Consider the following 19884-nt stretch of genomic DNA (forward strand, 5'->3'; position numbering starts at 1 on the left):
CATAAACATTACATGGTGTTGAGAATAATGTTATTTTAGTAGAATTACTGAGTATGGTCCTTTGAATCAAGTGACTAATCCAAAAATCCCCTAAATCACTTCTGTCCTCACTCCCTGGCAGCCATCCTGCCTGCACTTCCCAGGGGAGAGGTTAAATGTGGGACTTTTAAGTCACACTGAGAGCTTGTGAGAGCTCTCAGTGCTGGTATGAATTTCATTTCATATCAATAAATTAAACAGAATAAAGATTACCTTAAAATATTCCATCAGAGATCTCGAGTACTTCATAGCATGGTCCTTCTTTAGTTTAAACATTCTCAAGTAGAGAAGTGATAAGCATCGGTAGCTGTGGTAATTAGGAAAGGATTATGTTAATTCCATTGCTTAATGAAACCTATAAACTGTAAAAAAAAAAAAAAAGCTGACCTATATTTTGTAGTTTCTGTTCTAAGGTTAAATTTTGAAACACAAGCAAATGGAGAAAGAAAAAAAAAGTGGTCAAAAGCATTAAAATCCCATCTTGATAAGAGTATAAATTAGAAGAATAAATGTTTAGTCAGCTGCTGAAGAAATCCATTAGTTATCCTTTAATAGTTTAATGGAAAACAAGAATAATGATCTTCTGTAAGCTGCTTAAGTAATTCAGTACTTTTAAAGTCCTCCTTAAGATTTTAGCTGCTTCTCTCATTGTCACAAAGGGACTTACCATAAAACTGCTAATTTCTTGTCCCCTTCTGTGGCAGAAGAGCCTGTGAAATTCTTGAGTCTCATTGCATACCTTGCCAGAAAGGTGAGGAGAGAAGAAATTGAGAGTTAAGATGTTTCCAAGCATACTAGTAACACTGAAAAATAACAGCCACTCATAGACACTCTTCTCCAACTGCAACAGTTAATGGTCACAGTGTTCTGTAACGATGAGATCAATGTAAAATTCAACAGAAAGCACCACTTAAAATCTGGAGGGCTAAAGTAAATCACCAACCAATTTTCTGGGCCAACAAGGTGAACTATTCTTGGATATATTAATGATATTATATCCAGCCAACTAGGCTGAGTCCTGCGAACATTTGTGATGGGTGTTGGACAGAAGCGTAAGATCTTGGCCCTCTATGTACTGAAGCGTAAAGTAATGTATAATAAGATTTTACATATAATACTTTGGGCTTGAATAATATCTTGAAAATCCTTCTCATAAATGCTTCTTCAAAGCTTTTAATATATTTTATATAGAAAATGGTTTTAAATACAGGAAAGGTCACGTTCACAGCTTTTTTAATTCATGGGTTCATTAATTTATGAGTCTTGTATACTTGGTCTTCCCTCTCTATTTAATTGCTGCTGTCCAGCATTTAGATGATCAAAGATTGAGTATTCCTCCCTCCCCTGTCTTTTTTTGCTTTAACTGAGCATACTCCATTCCATGCATTTAGTCTCTTGAAAATCAATTCATCGCATAAAATCATTGTTCTGAGCCCTAATGCAATTTCACAGGTACTTGTGTTAGAATAAGTAATAGGGTTCAGCGTTGCGTAAGAAAGTTTTAAGGTATCCAGGCAGTCTTGATGAGTCCTCATTTACAGGGAGGTAATGGAGTGCAGGCAGGCTGTGCTGCTCTGGCTCTGCCTTCTCCCACCACCCCCATCATCAGCACCCAGCTCCCAGCTGTAAACACACCACCTGATGTGCTTCCTATCCTATCTCACCTGCTCCTGTTGTTCTGGCCATACTGAAGGAATCTCATCAAACATAAAGATATGTGTCTCTTCGGAATTTTCAGCGTTAAGTTAGGGATTTTAAAATTGCCATTAACTTAAAACACATTTGACAGTCAGATCTCTGATATTCCCAATCTTTTTGATGCTCCACTTGCTTTCACAAATAGGTGTCTGATGCAGATACTCATGACAGACACAGCTAATGCAAAAGGGGAAAACTAAGTCTCTGATAAAGGGAGGAGTAAAAGTGAGAAAAATCTCCTTCTATTTGTTATCTCACAGTAAAAATCTATGTCAACATTAGCAGCCACACTGAGAAAGAGGCTTGGCACAACCGCATACTTGGTTTGTACATTCAGCACACACTGTAGCCCACAGCAATTATACCTTTTTCCATGGAGTTTACTGAGCCTGTACCTGCTCACCTGGGCAATCACTTTTTGTCCATGTCTGACCACTGACAGCAATTAAATAAGCAAATCAGTCTCACTGGCTGCTACAAGATGCTGTATGCAACAGCTGGTATGTGAAGCTCAACCTTTGGTGGTAGATGGTGGCATTGACCTCACCTGACTTTAGCTATTTAGATATTGGAGGTCTAATACAACAAAGTTCTCCAGTTTCTTCCATAGCCAAAAAGCAGTTCCAAGAGCAGTTCAGGTGCTGCTGCTTCCATGCCAAGGTTTATCCATCATGTAGCCTGCAGCAGGACTGTGCCAGGAGCAGCCAGGCAGCGGGGCTGTGTAAGCCGAGGAGTGCCAGCCGCTCCAACGCACAGCCATGCACTCAGCTGACTCCACCCAGCACCAGCACTGCAGGGGACCTGCAGGTATTGCCCATTTGTGAGGGACTCCTGGAGCTGCCATTCTCTGACTGAAGTGGTGCATGTGTTATGACTCCCGGATGAACAAAGATTTTTGGTCCGTGAACTCTGAACAAGCTGCTGGACGGAGGGGAAACATTTTCAACTGTGCTGTGTGGTTTTCTTAAAAAACAACAGCAGGCTACTATGAAAAAGCACTGCCTTTTAATACCATTCATCCTGGCATGTAACTGCAATTGTGTAGTTCAGGACACACAGTACTGAACCCCTGTCAGAGTGCAGTTTTGGCAGAGCAGAGCAGAGGTAGGCTGCTCCTTTTCTAGGTCCTCTGCTCCCCAGGGTTTAACATGGATCAAGTGTTGAGTGAACATAATTTTTTTTCTTGAGTGATCTCTTTAGATTTTCTTCTTCTCTTTATGAAGTGTGGAATGCAAAAACATGTTTTTAAATATTTAACAGGCATATTATTTACCTGAGAGTAAGAGCTTCTTAAGATTTGATACATTTTATTATGCAAATACCTACTTGCTCAAAATGTAAAACATGCATTATCTTGGCAGTCCCTAATAGCTAATCTGGCATGTTAAAAAAACACCGCTGTCATATTAAAAACCAAATATTTAGGGCCTGATTTGCCTCCTTTTTTTTCTCTTGTGCAAACTTCCAGTAATTACACTGACATTAATGGGGATATTCCCAGCATACACTGGGGAAAGCAAAGGTGCATCACAGTGAAAAGGAAAAATCCTGTTGTTCTATTTACAGGTAAATTTAATCCTTCTTGATTTCACTTTAATAATTTGCTCAAGTAAAGCAAACAAGCCCTTAGTTACTCAGGAGACCATTATTTCTACGGAGCCAACACTGAAACAGCTAAAGAATAGTAGCAGATTTTAAAGTAATAATTCAGACATTTTATTAGTAAGTAAATGCTCTCTCATCCATATTCTAGCCTATGAGTCTACAAAACTGTATTAAAATTAATTCAGCTGTTTCACATTCCTTTAACATTAAAAATGCACTGTTTTCAATACAATACATATGGAAGCTTCCTCTCTGACTATGATCTTATGTCCCAAATTTCAGCTTTTTTCTTTTTTAACAGCCAAGTTATAAAGCTCTAAAACCAGGGTTTGTAATAGAAATCCTGATAGACTCCCTTTAATGTTTTGAATTATAAAACTACACCTTTTAAAAGACAAGTGTCATTGCCAAACAGTGAAATTACTATACTTTACTTCCACCCACTACATTTCAATTTTAATTTTATGAATATTGCAAATTATAACACTCACATTATAACCTCTAAAGGGGATAATTTATAAAAGCAGTGTCCATCAATTATAAATTTTCCATGACATTAATAAAATGGCAAGAACTAATTATGATGACTTCTGAGATGAAGATGCCTTGGACAAATCATTAATACGTTGAAATGGTATTTTTTAAAACATAGCAGGTTCTAATTATGACTGAAATGAGATGATGAAAATGATCACAGAAAGGACATTAACCTGATGAGTTCCACAGTCTCTGAGTACATGGTGTATGGAGATTTAGCTTCTAATGGATCTCGCTCCATAGCGTTCCCGCACTCGATGAAGGAGAGGGCAGCATCAGCATAATTCACGGCTTTACCGAACTTCTCCAGCTGAAATGGGAATGACACCGTCAAGAAAATCCTTCAGCTTTAATTTCTAGGTAGGCAGATCATCATACAAAGGAACACTAGCATTAGGATGAAAGCAAAGCGACACTGGTAATTAAGAATGATTTCATACAGTAATTAAGGCAGGGCCTAATTTTTTACCAGATCTTTTCAGGCAGTATGTGGCTGGATGCTCCACAGAGGAAAGTCAATGTTATGTCCACTGACATGCATGGATTTATACAGGCAAGGAGAGGCACTAAGCATGTTTGAACACATCCACAACACTCCTTGATAGATGAATTAAGTTTGAATGTCACTATGCAAGGGTTAAGTAACAACTCCATGGTATTTGTCTGATGTCATATTCTGTGTTAACTGTTGATCAAAAAAAAAATCTCATCACTTATGTGATGACTGAAAGAGCAGGGGAAAAAAAAGGGAGACAATATAGCACTGCTAAATATTTCATTTTACTAGGATTTTATTGCAAAAGGTTTTAGCCCTCATAATGGTTGTGATTAAACTGACTTAGACATACTGATTTCTTTTTTTATGTGTAATGAATATTATATATGACATTTTTATAGTACGTATTTTATAATAGTATTTAACATTTTCAGTTTTTGATAGCTGGATGTAAGAATTCTACTAATGTGGCATTTGATATAGGAGATCCAATATACTTTAAATAATTTAAAAATTTCCTTCTATGTCTCTATCAAAATATTTTTGATGCATCTGCATTATCTTTCCATTCACAAAACCGAAGCCTATTTTAGCAACATATTAAGCATTAACACTTATTACTGGTCCAAGATAACAGTATGTTTGTCTTTATGGCTCCTTCTAAGCCATCCCTATACCTAGTTCCCTCTGCACACCTTTAATTTCAAGTTCTGGTCTTGTGCATTGATTACATACAAAGCCTTTGTATAATTGTTAGGTATTAACTGAATGATCAGAAAAGGGGAATGTTTCTGACTGCTTTCTCTCTATTCCAATGGCTGCTTCTCAGCATATTCTTCAAATTCCTTTTTTCACTTTGAAAGAATTTCCATTCATTTTGGAAGACAAAAAGCCTTCCAAAGATGACTTTTTGCGGTATGAAAAACAAATCTGGCTGCAAGCGGATTTAGTGCAGACACAGAGTTCAAGCCAGAAATGGGATCCGATCCTGTGGAGTAGGTGGAATGACTCCAGCTCATCACATCTCAGTCGGGAACACAGTCAGGTCTCCAAGATCTCTTCCATAAGGTACAGTCAGTTGTCACTGCAGCAGCCCACCCAGATTAGTTGATCCCTTACTGCAGCCCCAGACAAGGAGAGGTTTCCATGGGGTTGCTCTCATAAGACATGAAATGTCCTGCCCTTCACCAGAAATCTATTTTCCGTACAAGCTCAGGAACAGCATTGCCACAAATCTCATTAACATTTGCTGACACATTTTGAGGTCACATGCATTATCTTTCCAGCCACTGCAACACATCTTTCAATGCTGCCTGTGCTTTGTCACGTCAGCACCAAGTAACCAGGAGCAATTGTTTCCATAGGACAAGTAACACTACGGGATCGCACAGCAAATGTGTTACACACAGATAATTTGTGTGCAGCTGCATTGAGTGGGGAAAAAAAAAAAGTTGAGATCTAACTAGCAGAAAGAAAAAGCAGATTCTTTGTTCATGGATATTTCTGTCTGCCAACAAGTTGATTGCAGTGGATGGTCTCACAGTCCCACCAGGGCACTCGGGGTGTCAAACTGCGTGCGACAGGCACGGCCTGCCCGCAGGCAGCGGTGGGATGTGCTGTGCCTGCTCCTCTTAGTTCTGCTTGAGAAACACCCCTGATTCTGCAAGGCACAAGGAAAGGGAAGAGGACAGGAGACAGGTCAACACTTTCTGAGTGTGTCAGGCTGTGGAAGGAGCTGGGTTGACATGGCATGTTGAGATCACTGGGAGCCTGAGCCTGTAAATATTTGCTTGTGTGGAGCAGGTATCCCTGTGCCAGAACCATGTGTACTGTGTTTAAAGGTCACCCAGCTGTGGGAGGTGTTGTCAGCCTGCTCCTGCCAGCCTTTCCTGCCTGAGCTCTGCTGAGCCAGGCTGGAAGCCATCAGGCCACCTCCTGTAAACGGGCAGGTCGCGAGGGATGACTGTCACCTTACTGACAGTCAGAGCAGGCTGCCAAAAACCTGAACCTGCCTCCCACAGAAAACACACTTGGAAACACTGTGCCCCAACCCAAAGGGAGCCCAGAGAGCTGAAGCAGGCAGCTTGACATGTTAGCTCTCACTGACAGCAGAGGGAGAGCCATTTCTTTTTTGTTTGGTTGGTTTGCTTTTTAAAAACATAGCATGTTTTTGGGTTTGTTTTGTTTTTAGACAAACACTGATTCCCAAGCCTAAAATCTCTAATGTGGAATGACAGAATATGCATGCAAAGTCCCCACAAATAATAAAGTGAGAGGTGAATGATCAACCAGTTCCTTTTCAGGTGTGATTTTGAGGGGGCAAAGAGATTTAGACATCTTACTTAAACTAATAGAAGAGCCAAGTTCCACTAAATCTGCCTAAATGAGCTGCTGTTTTGCACCTTATGTACCTTATAGGAGCAAAGTCCCTACCTACAAAGCAAATGTCTACTAAAGGCACTTCAGTGCTGGCAAAAGGTCAGACTGAACAATCCCTGACAGAATATAATCTGCCAAACTATGCAGTTTTATCAAAATCAAAACACCTTGCAGAATTGGGCCAATCTTACTGGAATTTCATCTGGATTAAAATGAGAGAAAAAGCTTTCCTAGCACTGAACTCCCTCATTGCAAGATTTTTTGGGAAGGCTTTCTTTACCAACCTAACAGCGTGCAATAAAAATGAATGTACTACGTAAAAATGAATGGTTGCAAATTTTAAACAATTGGATTGGAAATAGCAGTTTTACCACATGATAATGGGGTGGGAGGGTGATTTACTTGCCCTGACTTTCTGCTATGGAATATTTCAACACTTCTGCTTTAGGCCCAAAGTGAAGAGGAGCGACAAATTTCAAATACACATCAACTTGCATGAAATTATCTTGCATCCTTCATAAACAGCATGATTGTTGCTCCTCCTTGGACGAAACACCAGCTATTGTAAGGAGCTTCATTTTGGGGAACAAATACTTAAAGGCTAGGAATGGTGTTCAGGGTTTGACTTGTGCACAGTGGGTTTATGGAGCACACTCTGAAGCATACTTTATGCCCAACAGCAAGGTTCCTCTTGGTTTCAGAGCTTTAGAACACATGCAGAATGTCCATTTTTGTAATACTGAGTTCCACAGTGGACAGGAACAAAAAACTCCAGTGATAACCTACCAATGCATCTGCTTTATGCTTTAGCTTCTTAGCCTCTTGCATGTAATAATCTGCATTGTGAAGCCTAGAGAGACAAAATCAATTAATTCAAGTCTTTGCTTTCATACAGTTGGACAAACATTGTTTAAAAAATTTGCTGACTGCTTTCAAGAACAATTCTGACACATACACCCACTTATCTCTTTAAATCTTAACCTGATATCAATCTGAAGCTGCTGTATGCAAAGATATGATGGGTGACCAGAATGCAAAATAAGTAGCTGTAGAAACTGGCCACCCAAAGGACCCATTAATGTGTGCTGAACAGAGGAAAAGGAAAAATATTTTAAACTAATTAAGTATAAGAAGTTTCCATTAGAGGAGCTAAAATAAAAAAATGAAGAAGAATTACTGTGAACCAACATTCATGATCTGAAAACATTTATCAACAGAGTCTTCATTAATCAGTGACAACAGTTCATTTGTAAAGATTAAAACTGTGTATGCCTTTGTGCAGCACTATCCACACAGGTGCCCAATGCCTGCACTGTAATCAAGCAACTCTCTTTCCCTGGGAGCTCTACTTGCAAGGAAATCCCAACTACAGAACACGCAGCTAGCACAGAGTCAATAAAACTTACACATCATCAAATGTTATTTTGGGTCTTCTGGGCTCAGAATTCCCATTGGAAAGTGTTGGCATTGCAGACCAGATGTCTGGTTCTAGATGGCTGGTGTCAAGAAGAGTGTTGGCTGTTGGTGTATTGTGAGATTCTTCCTCCTAGAAAACACAGGACTGTTATTCACAGTTCAAACAAACACATTCCAACAATTTCAGTACTCACATCCACACCCCCCACCCCCAAATGAAAACAAAAGCCCTTCAAACAAACAAAAGGCTAAGACACAAAGTAGCACTTGGATACCCAACTACATCCAGGTTACCTCACCAAACTATCCTTCCATTCTTCATAACATGAGTCTAACATGTTAATTTTAGGAAGCATGACTGCACTCCAGAGTCTTCACCTGAATTCAATAATTTACACTTTTAGGTGTAATTTTTAAGTTGATATCACAATGTTACCAACTAGAGACACTGGTTAAAGCAAGGGTGAGGAAATCTAATGCAGGAGGGCTGGAGGTAAACTCAATTTCCTTCAAGGTGTATCACTAACATAACATTTTTTCTTTATTATTAGGAGCTAACTGTTAAGATGACTGAAGAGTCAGCTTGGATTTCATCAGGGAACAATTCCCGCACTCTTGCTACAGAGAGAAGAATGGAAAGCAGAAGTCAGGAGTTGTGACTTTGATTAAAGCCATAAGCATAACAGAAGCATTTAAATCAGGCAATTGCAACTTGCAAGGTTGGTCCACAACCAGATAAACTAAATTACAGGCGAACCAATGAACTAGAGAAAGAATTTTAGAGGAAATTTATTTGGAGAAAATTATTTAGAGGAAAAATATTTCATGTATCAAGGTAATAGATTAACCAAGGATAAATCTGACTAGAGATGCTGGGATGAGAGGAAGAGGCCCTGCTGTTTACATAGCATTGTTTATATGCTGACATATGCAGTTCATTTTGGCATTGATTTCAGTTGAAGGCGTGTGTATTATTGTCGCAGCTTGAAGTGACACAATGATATCAGAAAGCAACAGGGATGAATGAATAAGGTGAAGCGATTTGTCACCTATGATCCAATGCAGCTTGTGAGTTTTACTATTACAGTGCAGGGTAACAACCTCTCACAAAGTGGCGAACTGTGAAAAATGGGGCTGTGCATGTCCTTTTCTGTGGCAGAATTCTCTTCTTGTCTTTTAATCTTGACAGCGATACTAAGATACAGTTTGATTCTAAATGATGTGTTTGAAACTCTTGAGGGAGGATTGTTTTCTAAAATGGGCCAAAATCCTCATGTTTCTCTGTTTAATCCAAAAAGAGGAGGACAAACTGATGTAAAATTGTACTTTGTTTTAATGCATTTCCTATGCAGTTTTGGCTCTTTTTCATGTGTTTTCAGCAAAAAGCCATCTGAATCTGGTGAAAAGCAAGCAGGAAGGAATTGTCTATATGAAAGCCATTGATGGGGAGATGGCCCTAACAGAATGATGTTTTTCTGGGTGGGGGGGGGCGGGAACCCAATTTACATGGTGTCTAAAGGCTTACACATCATTCATGGAGATTAGGTGTAAATAAACCTTGCTGCTGGGAGCCTGCAAACCTGAGAGAGGATATTAACATGCTGAGTGTGCCACGGACAATTAGCTTTTTGTTAGATTTTTTTTTTTTGTCTGTTTAGTTTAGGCCGCAATATTCAGTAGAACTACAGTGCCTATTTCTGGCTGAGAATTTGGGACAATTATTCAGGTGATAGTCCCAAAGTTTTATTTTCAAAATGTGTGTGTTGCAGCTATATAGTTAATACTAATTGCAGCTAATTGGTGGCTGCAAAGGCTCTTCTCTGAGGCTTAGGGACCTGGTGTTTCAAGGAGTGATAGACAACACCACATAGATGCCTGATGCTGACCTAAAAATGGAACGTGCAAGAGTTGCTTATGCCTTGCTCTACTACTCACTGCCCTTGAGTGTGGCTACCTAAGCATTTAGAAATAGATACTGTAGGGAAAAAAAATCAAACAGAACAAAGCTAAGTTAACTTTATTTTATCTTGTTCACTTCCCGCAGTCGAGGCTGGTTACTTACACAGATTCCTTTGGGGTTAGAAGAGGATTTATTTTCATTCTTTCTGTGTTTAGAGACAGAGGAGGAAGAGCTGCTGGTCTGGGAGGTGTTTGTGACAGTGGTCTCTTGGCTGAAGGAGCTGTTGTCACTGCTGTGCCGCCGGTGCACAGGTTCATCCAAGAGCGGGGATAACGGAGGAGGGAACAGCTTCTCTTCTCTTTTCTTTGTCACCTTCTTCACCGAGCTACCACTGCTCCTGGGACACAGATAAAACCAGCTGCACTTCAAGAACCTTGGTTAATCCTCCACAGCACAAAGCTCTAGGTTTTATTTACAGGGAAGCCAGCTGTACCCTCAAATCCATCCTGCAGTCCCCCTGCTCTATGAGGTGAGTCACAAGGGGACAGGCAGGGACAACACAAGAGCTGCCGCTGCCATTTCAATGGCTGCAGAACCCTTCTGCTTTGGAGGACAACTTGCAGTGCATTAGTATAAATTGCACTCAATTTAAATGCTAATTTGAGTCAGTCTTCATTTGAGAGGTCACAGAGGTTCTGACTCAGCAAAGTGCTGGAAAGTTTTACGCACAGGGTTATTTCCTTTGACATCAAGTATGACTATTTATGTTTTTAACATTAAGCATCTTTTTAAGAGGTGGATTAGGGCCCACATAAGCAACCTTTGCAAAAAACCCAAATAGCACACGGCATGAGAACCAAAAAAAGAAACAACTGCAAAATGATAATCGTAACAATAACAAGATAATAATTATTTAACCTCTAGAATAAAACCAATGTTCAACACTATATTAAAATGATACATTGTAGCTGGCAAAAGCTCTTGAGCAAATATTGGCTGATGAATTGAACGTGATTCAGAAAATGAATGTGGTTTTGACATGAAAGCTCAAGTAATATGATAATCTATTGTCTGTTTTATGTACAGAAATTGTTAGCTGGTTAGAAATGGCAGCTGTGATACACAGTAAAAACAAAAAAAAGCCTGGTAGACCTTTTTCCACTCCAATCCATCAAAAAAGAAAAAACCAAACCCAACACCCTACTGACTGTTTAACACGTTAATCTACTCATAGATTTTTATTTCAGGTACTGTCCCAGCTCAGTCAATGAAGATAACCTGAATTTTAATCTTTTGTTAGACATCTAATATTGCACTACATGATCATTTACTTTTCATGATTATTGACTAAAATTTCAATAACAAATTAAGTCAACAAGAATTTATGTTTTGTTCACACTTTCAGTCAGTGTCAGGAATTATAGATCTACTTTGCCTTACCATAACCAGGAAAAGAGGAGAAAACCCAGGTTTCCTTACTCCTTATTCTGGAACTCTCTCATTTCAGTCTGGCCTCTTCTGCAGTTTCACTGACAGTGTCAATATCTACACCTGCTTTGGTCATTCCCCTACTTTGGGCCTTTGGTGATACAGAAATATTTTAGCCTGTCTGTGAAATCACAGAGGGAAATCAAACTAACTCCTCATGTTTCAGGTTTTATAGCTTGTCTACCCAAAACTATTTTAATTCAACTGAAGCAGAGTTAAAAATATCTTATTTGAAAGTCTCTGATATTAAAGATCTTCAGATGAAGAAATAAAATGAGCCCAGAATTCATATTGCCTTACATTAGGACAGGGATGGATGCTGTCCTGCTTGGAAAACACATGGGCCCGAAGAAGATCAAAGGAAAGCAACCCATGTTGGAATAGGCTGGCAGTTCTTCGAGGAGACTGATTTTATGCACATGTGGTCCTGCAATATGTCCTCCAGAAAGTTCTCACTCAAAGCTCCATCTGTTAGCTTTCTGACCCCCAAAGGGCATTTTGGAACTCAGACAAGTTACCATAGTTATAGCACAATAACACTCTGAACTCTTTCCAGAGGAAAGTTTTCCAAAGGAGGGTAAGCACTGCCCTGACAAAGCATGCATGTGTTCTTGGGTTGTACAGAGACAAAGCAGACAAAGTTAATGAAATACCCAGGAGCAGAACCCAAACCCTCTGCCTCCCTTCACAGGGAACCCTGAACATGCATGCATGGGTGGGAGCACAGAGCTAAGTTGTTTTCTGTGCCGCTGTGCACAGATGAGTGTGGAGCTCTTCTTTCTCCCCAGGACAGCTCTGCAAAGGGGAGAACAACTGAGTCTGCAGCTCTATCTCAAACTCATCTGAAGAAACACAGAATGGGAGGCATTGAACAAGTCCCATTCAGGATCTGACCCTACACCACAAGTGAGGTTCCTCAGCACAGCTGTGGCTATTTTTGGGGCTAATTCTCTGTCCACAAAGTCTACCACTGCATGGGGAAATTTAAGACACATATAAAGCAACTGATGCAACATTCCTCAGCTGCTACACAGAGCTGGAGGGATTAAGGGTAGTACAACAAAAAATTAAGAAGGCTGCAGGTGCCATGATTAAAACTTCACCACTTAAAACTTCACCAGTTCACTTTATCTTTTGACTCAAATATAAGATGGAGCAAACCAAGGCATAGGTGCAGCTACTCAGATCTAGAACACAAGTCATTCCGTGGGTGGGAAGACTTAACCACAAAGGAAAATGCGCTAAGGATATTTTTTCTACATTATTCCCCCCAGCAATGCAGTTATAATTCTGTCTGTTTTTTTCTTTTTTCTTCCGCTATTGCCCACTTACTCCTATGAGGTTTTGCAGGAATTAAGATGATAATTTATTTAGCAATGTTACCTCCCTCAGATTTACTCTAAAGCATTTATGTTAACAATAACCTCCATGAAATAGGTTGTTACCAGCAGTTAACCAGATTGTCACTTTGCTTTGGGCTGTTAATGGCCTAAGAAACTGGTCTTTGATTGCAGTAATCGCTAATTTTGAATGAATTTATTGCAATAATTACCGAGACTCAATGGTTTAATTTGCTGACATGATTGTTAGTTAAAATATATTTAAAATCTAGGGAGAAACACAATAAAAGTGTAAGGAAAAACTACAAGCAGAACTGATGGTCTTGTGGCTGCAGGGTTTAATCTTTTGTGTCTGAAAAGGCCAATTATCAAGGAAGTAGAAGGTTTCCCATCTGCCTTTTTTTTTTTTTTTTTCATCCTGGTTTGCTTTTTTGAAAGCAAGCAAGCAGGCAAGGAGAGGTCAGTGCATGAAGAAGGGAGAATTTCCAGCTACTCTCACATTTCAAGCTGCTTTTCTTTGCTCTTTCTTTATCCACTCCTTGTGGTATGCAGTGGTATCTCTGGCCTGTTAGTGAGACAAAGCCACTATCTATACCAGTCACTTGGCTTTCCTTTGCCTCTGCTCCCCTGGTCCACAATGAAATGCTGCACATTGATGGTGTATCTGACTTTCTGCAGGGGGTTCACAGGGAAAGGTCACTCCCACATTAGCTTGGACCAAGTGGCAGCAACTGAGTGAAGCTGAAGTCATTGTCAGAGATGTGAAGGCTGCCTCTGCCACGACAGAACCCCAATGAACGCTGCTCTGACTCCCCAAGGGATCAGCTAATATATATTGCCAAGTACAGGTGCATCTTCAGCTAAAGGTCAAACAAAAGGGAATGGGAAATCTTGAAAAACAGGCAGAAATGCTTGCCTCAGACAGACTTGCAGCATGCCTGCTGGATGGTGGGCATGATTCACTGGTATGAGTCCAGTCTGAAATTCAGACTCACAGTTTGCATCACCAAATAACTCTCTGTGTTGCCACAAACAGCCAAATGTTGGTGAATAGTTCTCCATCTAGCCTGAGTCTACCGATCAATTATTCAGATATAAAAGGTATTCAGCAGCAAATACAATTAATGCTTAAATGAAAATTGCCCTGGCAAGCAAGTAAATATAAATAAATAATCCTCTGCTGCAAAGCAGGCAGCTGATCTGACAAAAATCCAGCCTTGCAGCAGCGTTTCAAGGTATTACTATGAATTGGACAAAACACTGAATCATCTATTCCTTCATTTGCTAGGAAGTATCAGAAATAAGGAAAATACAGTGGTAATAGTATGAATAGTTATATTTTAAGTGTCAGGTCAGATTTAGGAAAAGGGATCAGCCCCAGAGTGTGTGAGGGAAGGAACAAAGAGAGATGACTACGGCTTATGCAATGACTACATAATACAAACCCACTCTTTGGTTGTGCAAATGCCTTTTAAGCTCACAACTTATTTGAAATTTCTACACTCAAACAGTATGCGTAGTCATAGAAGCTTGTGGAAATTAGGCATTTAGTCGCCTTATCAGACATGTGACCCTTTAAAAATTAATTGTGCATCTTTTCCTGCTTTATTGAGCCCATATATTTAAGGAAAGATTATGAGAGAAATGTATCCAAATGCCTAAACCATAGCAAGGCAGCCAACAGGAGCTGCAAAAGCATATGTGTGACCTCTCTTTCCCTGATTCCTCCAGACTCCTGAATGTCTCCAAATTTTGGCCCAGAGATTATGGCCTTTCTGTCAAAACACTCTTGTTCCTATAAAAAAGCCCAATGAAAATCTCTGAAGTCTGCCTTGGGGAACTTGGCTTGTTGGCACAGGGATCAAGTTCTAAAGGGAGAGACCTAAGGTTCCTACTGAGTGAGAACATCTTGGAACTTAACACCTTCTTAAGGGATGAAGATCACCACACCTGCAGCTGAATCACCCTCGTTTCTCAAAGTCCTTATGTAGAGACTTAAGAGTTCTGAAAGAAAACTTAGAACCTTTAGGAATAAAGGAGCAAATGGCAAAGCCTGTCTTTCAAACTTTTACCCCTGAAGTGTTATTTTCCCCATGACCTTGAACAGTGGACTTTCTTCTGCCTCCCTTTAAAACTTTACCCTCTGGAGACGAGAACCATTCCCGACTGCTTAAAAACAATCGGAGGCTCTCCAGAAATTTATCTTCATACAGTTCATCCAGCTCCCTGATCTTTTGGGAAATACAGTGATCTACACTCAGTTGCAGGTCTCTGGGGGTTGAAAACCTGAATTATCAAAAAATATTGCGTTTGTTTCAAGCAAATTCAGGAGACACTAATAACAACTGCAGTGTGAGCCACGACTCAGTTACTGCAGTGGAAAAGTCAGGAAATTTTGTTTCAAAACTTGAGGCAGATGAGAGAAAAAACTAGCATATGGAAATAACTATTGATGGACACAATTATGTTTTAACAGAGAATACCAAAGGCTTGAAAGCTCTGAGGAATCAGATTAATGACCTGGAAAACAAGCTCAAATTAAGAAACATCAGGTTGGGGGTGGATCCTTAGGGCCTGCTGGTGACAAGAATAGAAAGATTTTTTTTAATGGATTGTGGAGGTGTTAGGGATGGATAATCCTTGATTCCTTCTGCAATATATCTTTGTTCATTGTGTTTCTAGCAATGATAATGTGGCAACACCCATCAGGATGTTTATCAAATGTGCAACACGTTACAGATGACATTGAAACTTTCAACTCATCTGCCTTTTCCAGACTCCAGTTCTGATTTTCTCAGTGGCAGAATGAGGGGTTAGTTCAAGGACTGAAGTTACTCTGTAATTACACCAGTATAAACAAAATGATGGTCAGCCTTCTTTAAGGGTTTTAAAATTAGTGTGCTTTATCTAAATTTAACTACTACTACCCTCAAATTGTTTTCAGAAGCACATTGTGATTTTGATTTTTTGCTTGTCCCAAATCAGAAAGAAGTGCCTCATCTCAAAACCATAAAAGCACAAAATTGTAACAGAAGGGAATTGGACTCTTCAGTGATTTACAGAATGTTAATCTTGTGGCTCTATAATCAGAATCATTATTCAGGTGGCACCTGTTTGCTCAAGCATTATAGCCATGTAAGACAGTCCAAAAGGCACAAACTTATCAGATGGCTGAAATACAGAGCACGTATGTCTGAAACATTTAGGATGGTCACCCCTGGCATTTCTGGATACACAGCTAAAAGAGTAAGAGCTGCTTAACGGAACGGCAAAGTCACTATTTCATTCAATAAAACTGAGAACTGTCTCTTATGAAAATGATTTAAAAAAATAAATTCCAGGCAATCAAATAAATCCCACTTTTAGTGAGATTCTCTGTCCACAGAGGTTAAAGATGACCGAGGCAAGAAAGAACACTGAGAGAATGCAATGTGTGGGTTGAAGAGTACACCAGGATTTGGCAGCATGCTGAATTCCTGCAGTCCATCAGAAGGATAGGCAAAACCATATGGATTCTGTTCCTGATGGAAAGGAATACCAGTGCTGCGTCACTTATGCTTATGGGCTATAAAGCCCATCTACACCACAGACATTTACACAACAGTACTGTGAAATCCCTCATGAATGTTATGGCAAAAAACCAGAACTTACTCTTTAGTGCTGCTTATTCTGTGGTTCGGTATCGGAGAGATACAAGGTGGGAGCAGGCACGAAGCTGGAGGGTCCTCCAGGCGCGGCTTCTTGCTTTCAACAAAGGTATCCAGGCCTTCTGTCTGCTTTAATAAAAAGAGTTAGAGCATAAAAAATCCAGCATTTATACACAACTTCACTGGCTATTAAGAGGATCTCTGGAATCTCTGAATTTCCTTTATAGTAGCAGCAATTAAAATACTGGTTTAAGAGAAACGAAAATCACTGGAAATCAGGGCTAAACCTGCTCCAAACATGACATGAAGTTATATAACAAGTGACGTAGTAGATAATTAGGAAGTAAAATGTCTCATGTGCTGAAGTTATCTTCTGTAGTGCATTGTAACTTAATTAATAATTCAGATGCAATGACTAGATAGCACCAAACCTTACTGAAGTAAATAGCTTTTACTCATTGACCTAACAAAAGTTGATGTGAAAACTTCCCTAAGTAAGTATTCCTAACAGGACTAAGAGTACAGGACCGAGCTGGGGTAGTCATTAACTGTAACAGCTTGTTTAAATTTGCTTTGGAAGACTCCCTGATGCATGACTTTTGTGCCTGAACTAGGATGATACAAGCAAAGCTGATTATTGCTCTGTCACTAGAACCTTCATATCAGCCTTCAAGCCCACTAGTAGATGGCTAAAATAAATCTTTTAATAGCATGATTTAGAAACGCAAATCAGTCTCTCCCTACCCTGCTTTAACTGTTGATATACCCTCAAGTCATCCTAATTGGCTTGTTTCCCCTTGGGTAGCAATGAACAATCATACTGCAACTGAAGGGGCTGATTCAGAGCCCAGCTTATGTTTGCACAGGCCCAGAGCAAGATTGCGCGTTTTGTTACTTTCTGATTCACAGTCTCGGTTAATGAAATTAGGAGGTTCCAACTCTCATATAACCTGTTATTTTTTTTATCTCCTGGGAACTCTCAGTTTAGTTGCCAATACTACACTTGTGTTTTAGTCAAGATTCCTTCTCTATCATACAGACATTAGCAAGAATTACCTAGCGAGAATTTTTTTGTATAGTTAATATGCACCCCGGTGTACTTATACATACACATAAGCATGGGCATTTATACTTCCTTCTCCTCTTCTTTTCTCCTTCCTTCTTACATCTCTACCTTTAGCGTACAGCTAGAATATAAATTGAATAAAAACCTGCTGAGTTTACTCATGTGATTATTTCCACTTAATTCAACAGGGAAGGAGCCAGTGCAGTGACTCATGTAGGCAGGGGAGCAGACCCTGTGTCTGCCTGGCATCTTCTGTCTTTGTCTTGTATTAACTCTCTCCTACCACTGGACTGCTCAAACTCAGGATTTCAAGAAGTCCACTAAAACAGAAAGCTGAAGTCACATTCACAGTGATTTGTAAAATTTGGGGTATAAATAAAATATGCTATGATGACTTCTATCAGACAGACCAGAGCACAAGCATTTCAGATGGGAAAACTGGCTACAAAAATTCATTCATGATATAAAACTTCAGTTTTTTTTCTGAAAACACATTTAGTTTGAAGTGCAATGTCATATCCCACAAGATAGGATGCCCTTGGGCATAAATAACTTAAAGCACATGATAAAACACAAAGCCCTCAGTCAAAATATATTTGCTTTTTGAGGAAGCTGTGTAGAGAGAGTAGCTAGTTAGTCAAATTATATTTCTATGAATCCCATTTGTTTATACCACAAACCAATATAAAACTAAATTCACCAGGAGCATAAGCAAGCACTATTCCACTGACTTTCATGAATCCATGCCTGTTTAAGCCAGTGGTGAAATGCCTTAATCCTAATTCATAATGCCTTCCAAATAGAAGTCACATTTTCTGAGTATGGCTGAACCTGTACTAATAAGAACTCATGATTTTGATCCTTCTGCAGATTACAGAACACTGGAAATTAATAGGTAAGCGAGCAAATACAGTGAAAAAGTTTGTAAGACAAATCTCAAAAAAATACATTGTTTATTGATTTTGTCAGCTGGGGTTTGCTTTTTGCTAGTTTCTGATGTTAATTTGTAGTGCACCTGTAAGTGTCTGTCCTTTGTAAAACCAGTAAAGCCTCAGTGCTGTGATGCCTCCCCACAGCCCTGCTGCAGGTGCAGTGAGGAATCACTGGCTGTGGTCCTGACCCCGAGGGTGCTCAGAAACTCACTGTTTTCCTCTAAGCAATGAAAACAACTTACCTTGTGTTTCCTTTTGGATTTTATGGAGGGTTTTTCAGCTGCTGGGGTCGGGGACTCTCGAGATGGTCGCCTGTGTTTCACATTTGCCTCTCTCGGTTCACTTTTCACAGGCGTGGTCTCAAAAGGCTCCTGTCCAGGTATCCTAGAGAGTAAACTAAGGTCTATTTTCACCCACAGAGATTTGAGTTCTTCGTATTCTCTCAGTGGGGACAGAAGTTCATTTTGTACGATCGGGATGGGAGAAAAGAGCTGCTCCTCCAGGTCGTTGCTGGTCTGGTCAATGGATGTGTTGCTGCCATTGCTCGTTAAACTACTTACGCTGAGGATGTTACTGCCAGAGTCCTTCACTTTGACGCTGCTGCCAGACCCAGTGCAGGCTGGCAACACTTTAGCCTGCAAGCTCTCCTCCTGGTCTGTGTTTGAGTCAGAAGTAGATGAATCTGTTTCAATGAATTCCCGGGACTTGGGGACAATTTTGCTGGGGCCTCTGTACTTTTTCTTCTCTGAAGTGAGACCTGTGCTAGTCCGTGGTTCTTTCCTCGGAGCGGTCTTCCCAACTGCTGCTTTAGTTCGAACCTTTGGCTGCTCGGGGGGTTCCTGTGTGTCTTTTTCTTTGGGAGTGTTGCTGGTATTATTTGGTTTGGGCCAGTTATACTCTTCTACACTGGAAGTCCTTTCTACCTTTTTGGGTTGCTTTTTCCCAGTAGTCCTTTGTGAAGTTGGCTCATTATGAGCTGGTGACTTCTGCTTGGAGCTTTTTGCCTCTGGGGTTTTCTGGGCAACCCGCGGTTTGGCTTTCTCTCGGATGGGACTGAGGATCGCCCGGTCTTTGGAATCGCTCGGGGGCAGGCTGCTGCTGAGCTTCCCTTTGTTTGGCCCTTCGGCCTGCTGGTTGCTCTGGGCCTGAGAGCTGGTCTCGCTGTGGGGCTCATTTTGATTGTTGATGATGGTCTTGTTGTGGGGGTTCACTTTATTAAGCCATTTATCCAGCTGCCATTTGTTTGTTGAGGGGGGTTCAGGCTGCAGGTTGAATGACAAGGAACAAATTTCAGACAGAAGCAGTGCTTTTCCTTTTAAAAGAGGACTTTTTTTAACATAC

General features: G+C 40.1%; 1 protein-coding gene across 6 annotated transcripts in view; it reads right to left on the bottom strand.

Annotated features, from left to right (window-relative positions):
* The window catches only part of AFF2 (AF4/FMR2 family member 2), a 336618-nt gene that overhangs the window by 21003 nt on the left and 295731 nt on the right, over positions 1-19884 (bottom strand). For 5 of the 6 annotated variants that reach the window (XM_032701864.1, XM_032701860.1, XM_032701863.1 and 2 more), the window contains 8 exons: positions 18786-19805; positions 16550-16674; positions 10233-10467; positions 8161-8300; positions 7541-7604; positions 4053-4189; positions 707-778; positions 253-346 (listed from right to left, as the gene is read on the bottom strand). In XM_032701864.1, coding sequence (XP_032557755.1) covers positions 253-346; positions 707-778; positions 4053-4189; positions 7541-7604; positions 8161-8300; positions 10233-10467; positions 16550-16674; positions 18786-19805 — 1887 coding nt within the window. The remainder of the gene's footprint in view (positions 1-252; positions 347-706; positions 779-4052; positions 4190-7540; positions 7605-8160; positions 8301-10232; positions 10468-16549; positions 16675-18785; positions 19806-19884) is intronic. The other variant, XM_032701861.1, reaches the window with a different exon arrangement.

This window comes from Chiroxiphia lanceolata, chromosome 14, assembly GCF_009829145.1.
Source record: "Chiroxiphia lanceolata isolate bChiLan1 chromosome 14, bChiLan1.pri, whole genome shotgun sequence".
In the NCBI taxonomy this organism is placed as follows: domain Eukaryota; kingdom Metazoa; phylum Chordata; class Aves; order Passeriformes; family Pipridae; genus Chiroxiphia; species Chiroxiphia lanceolata.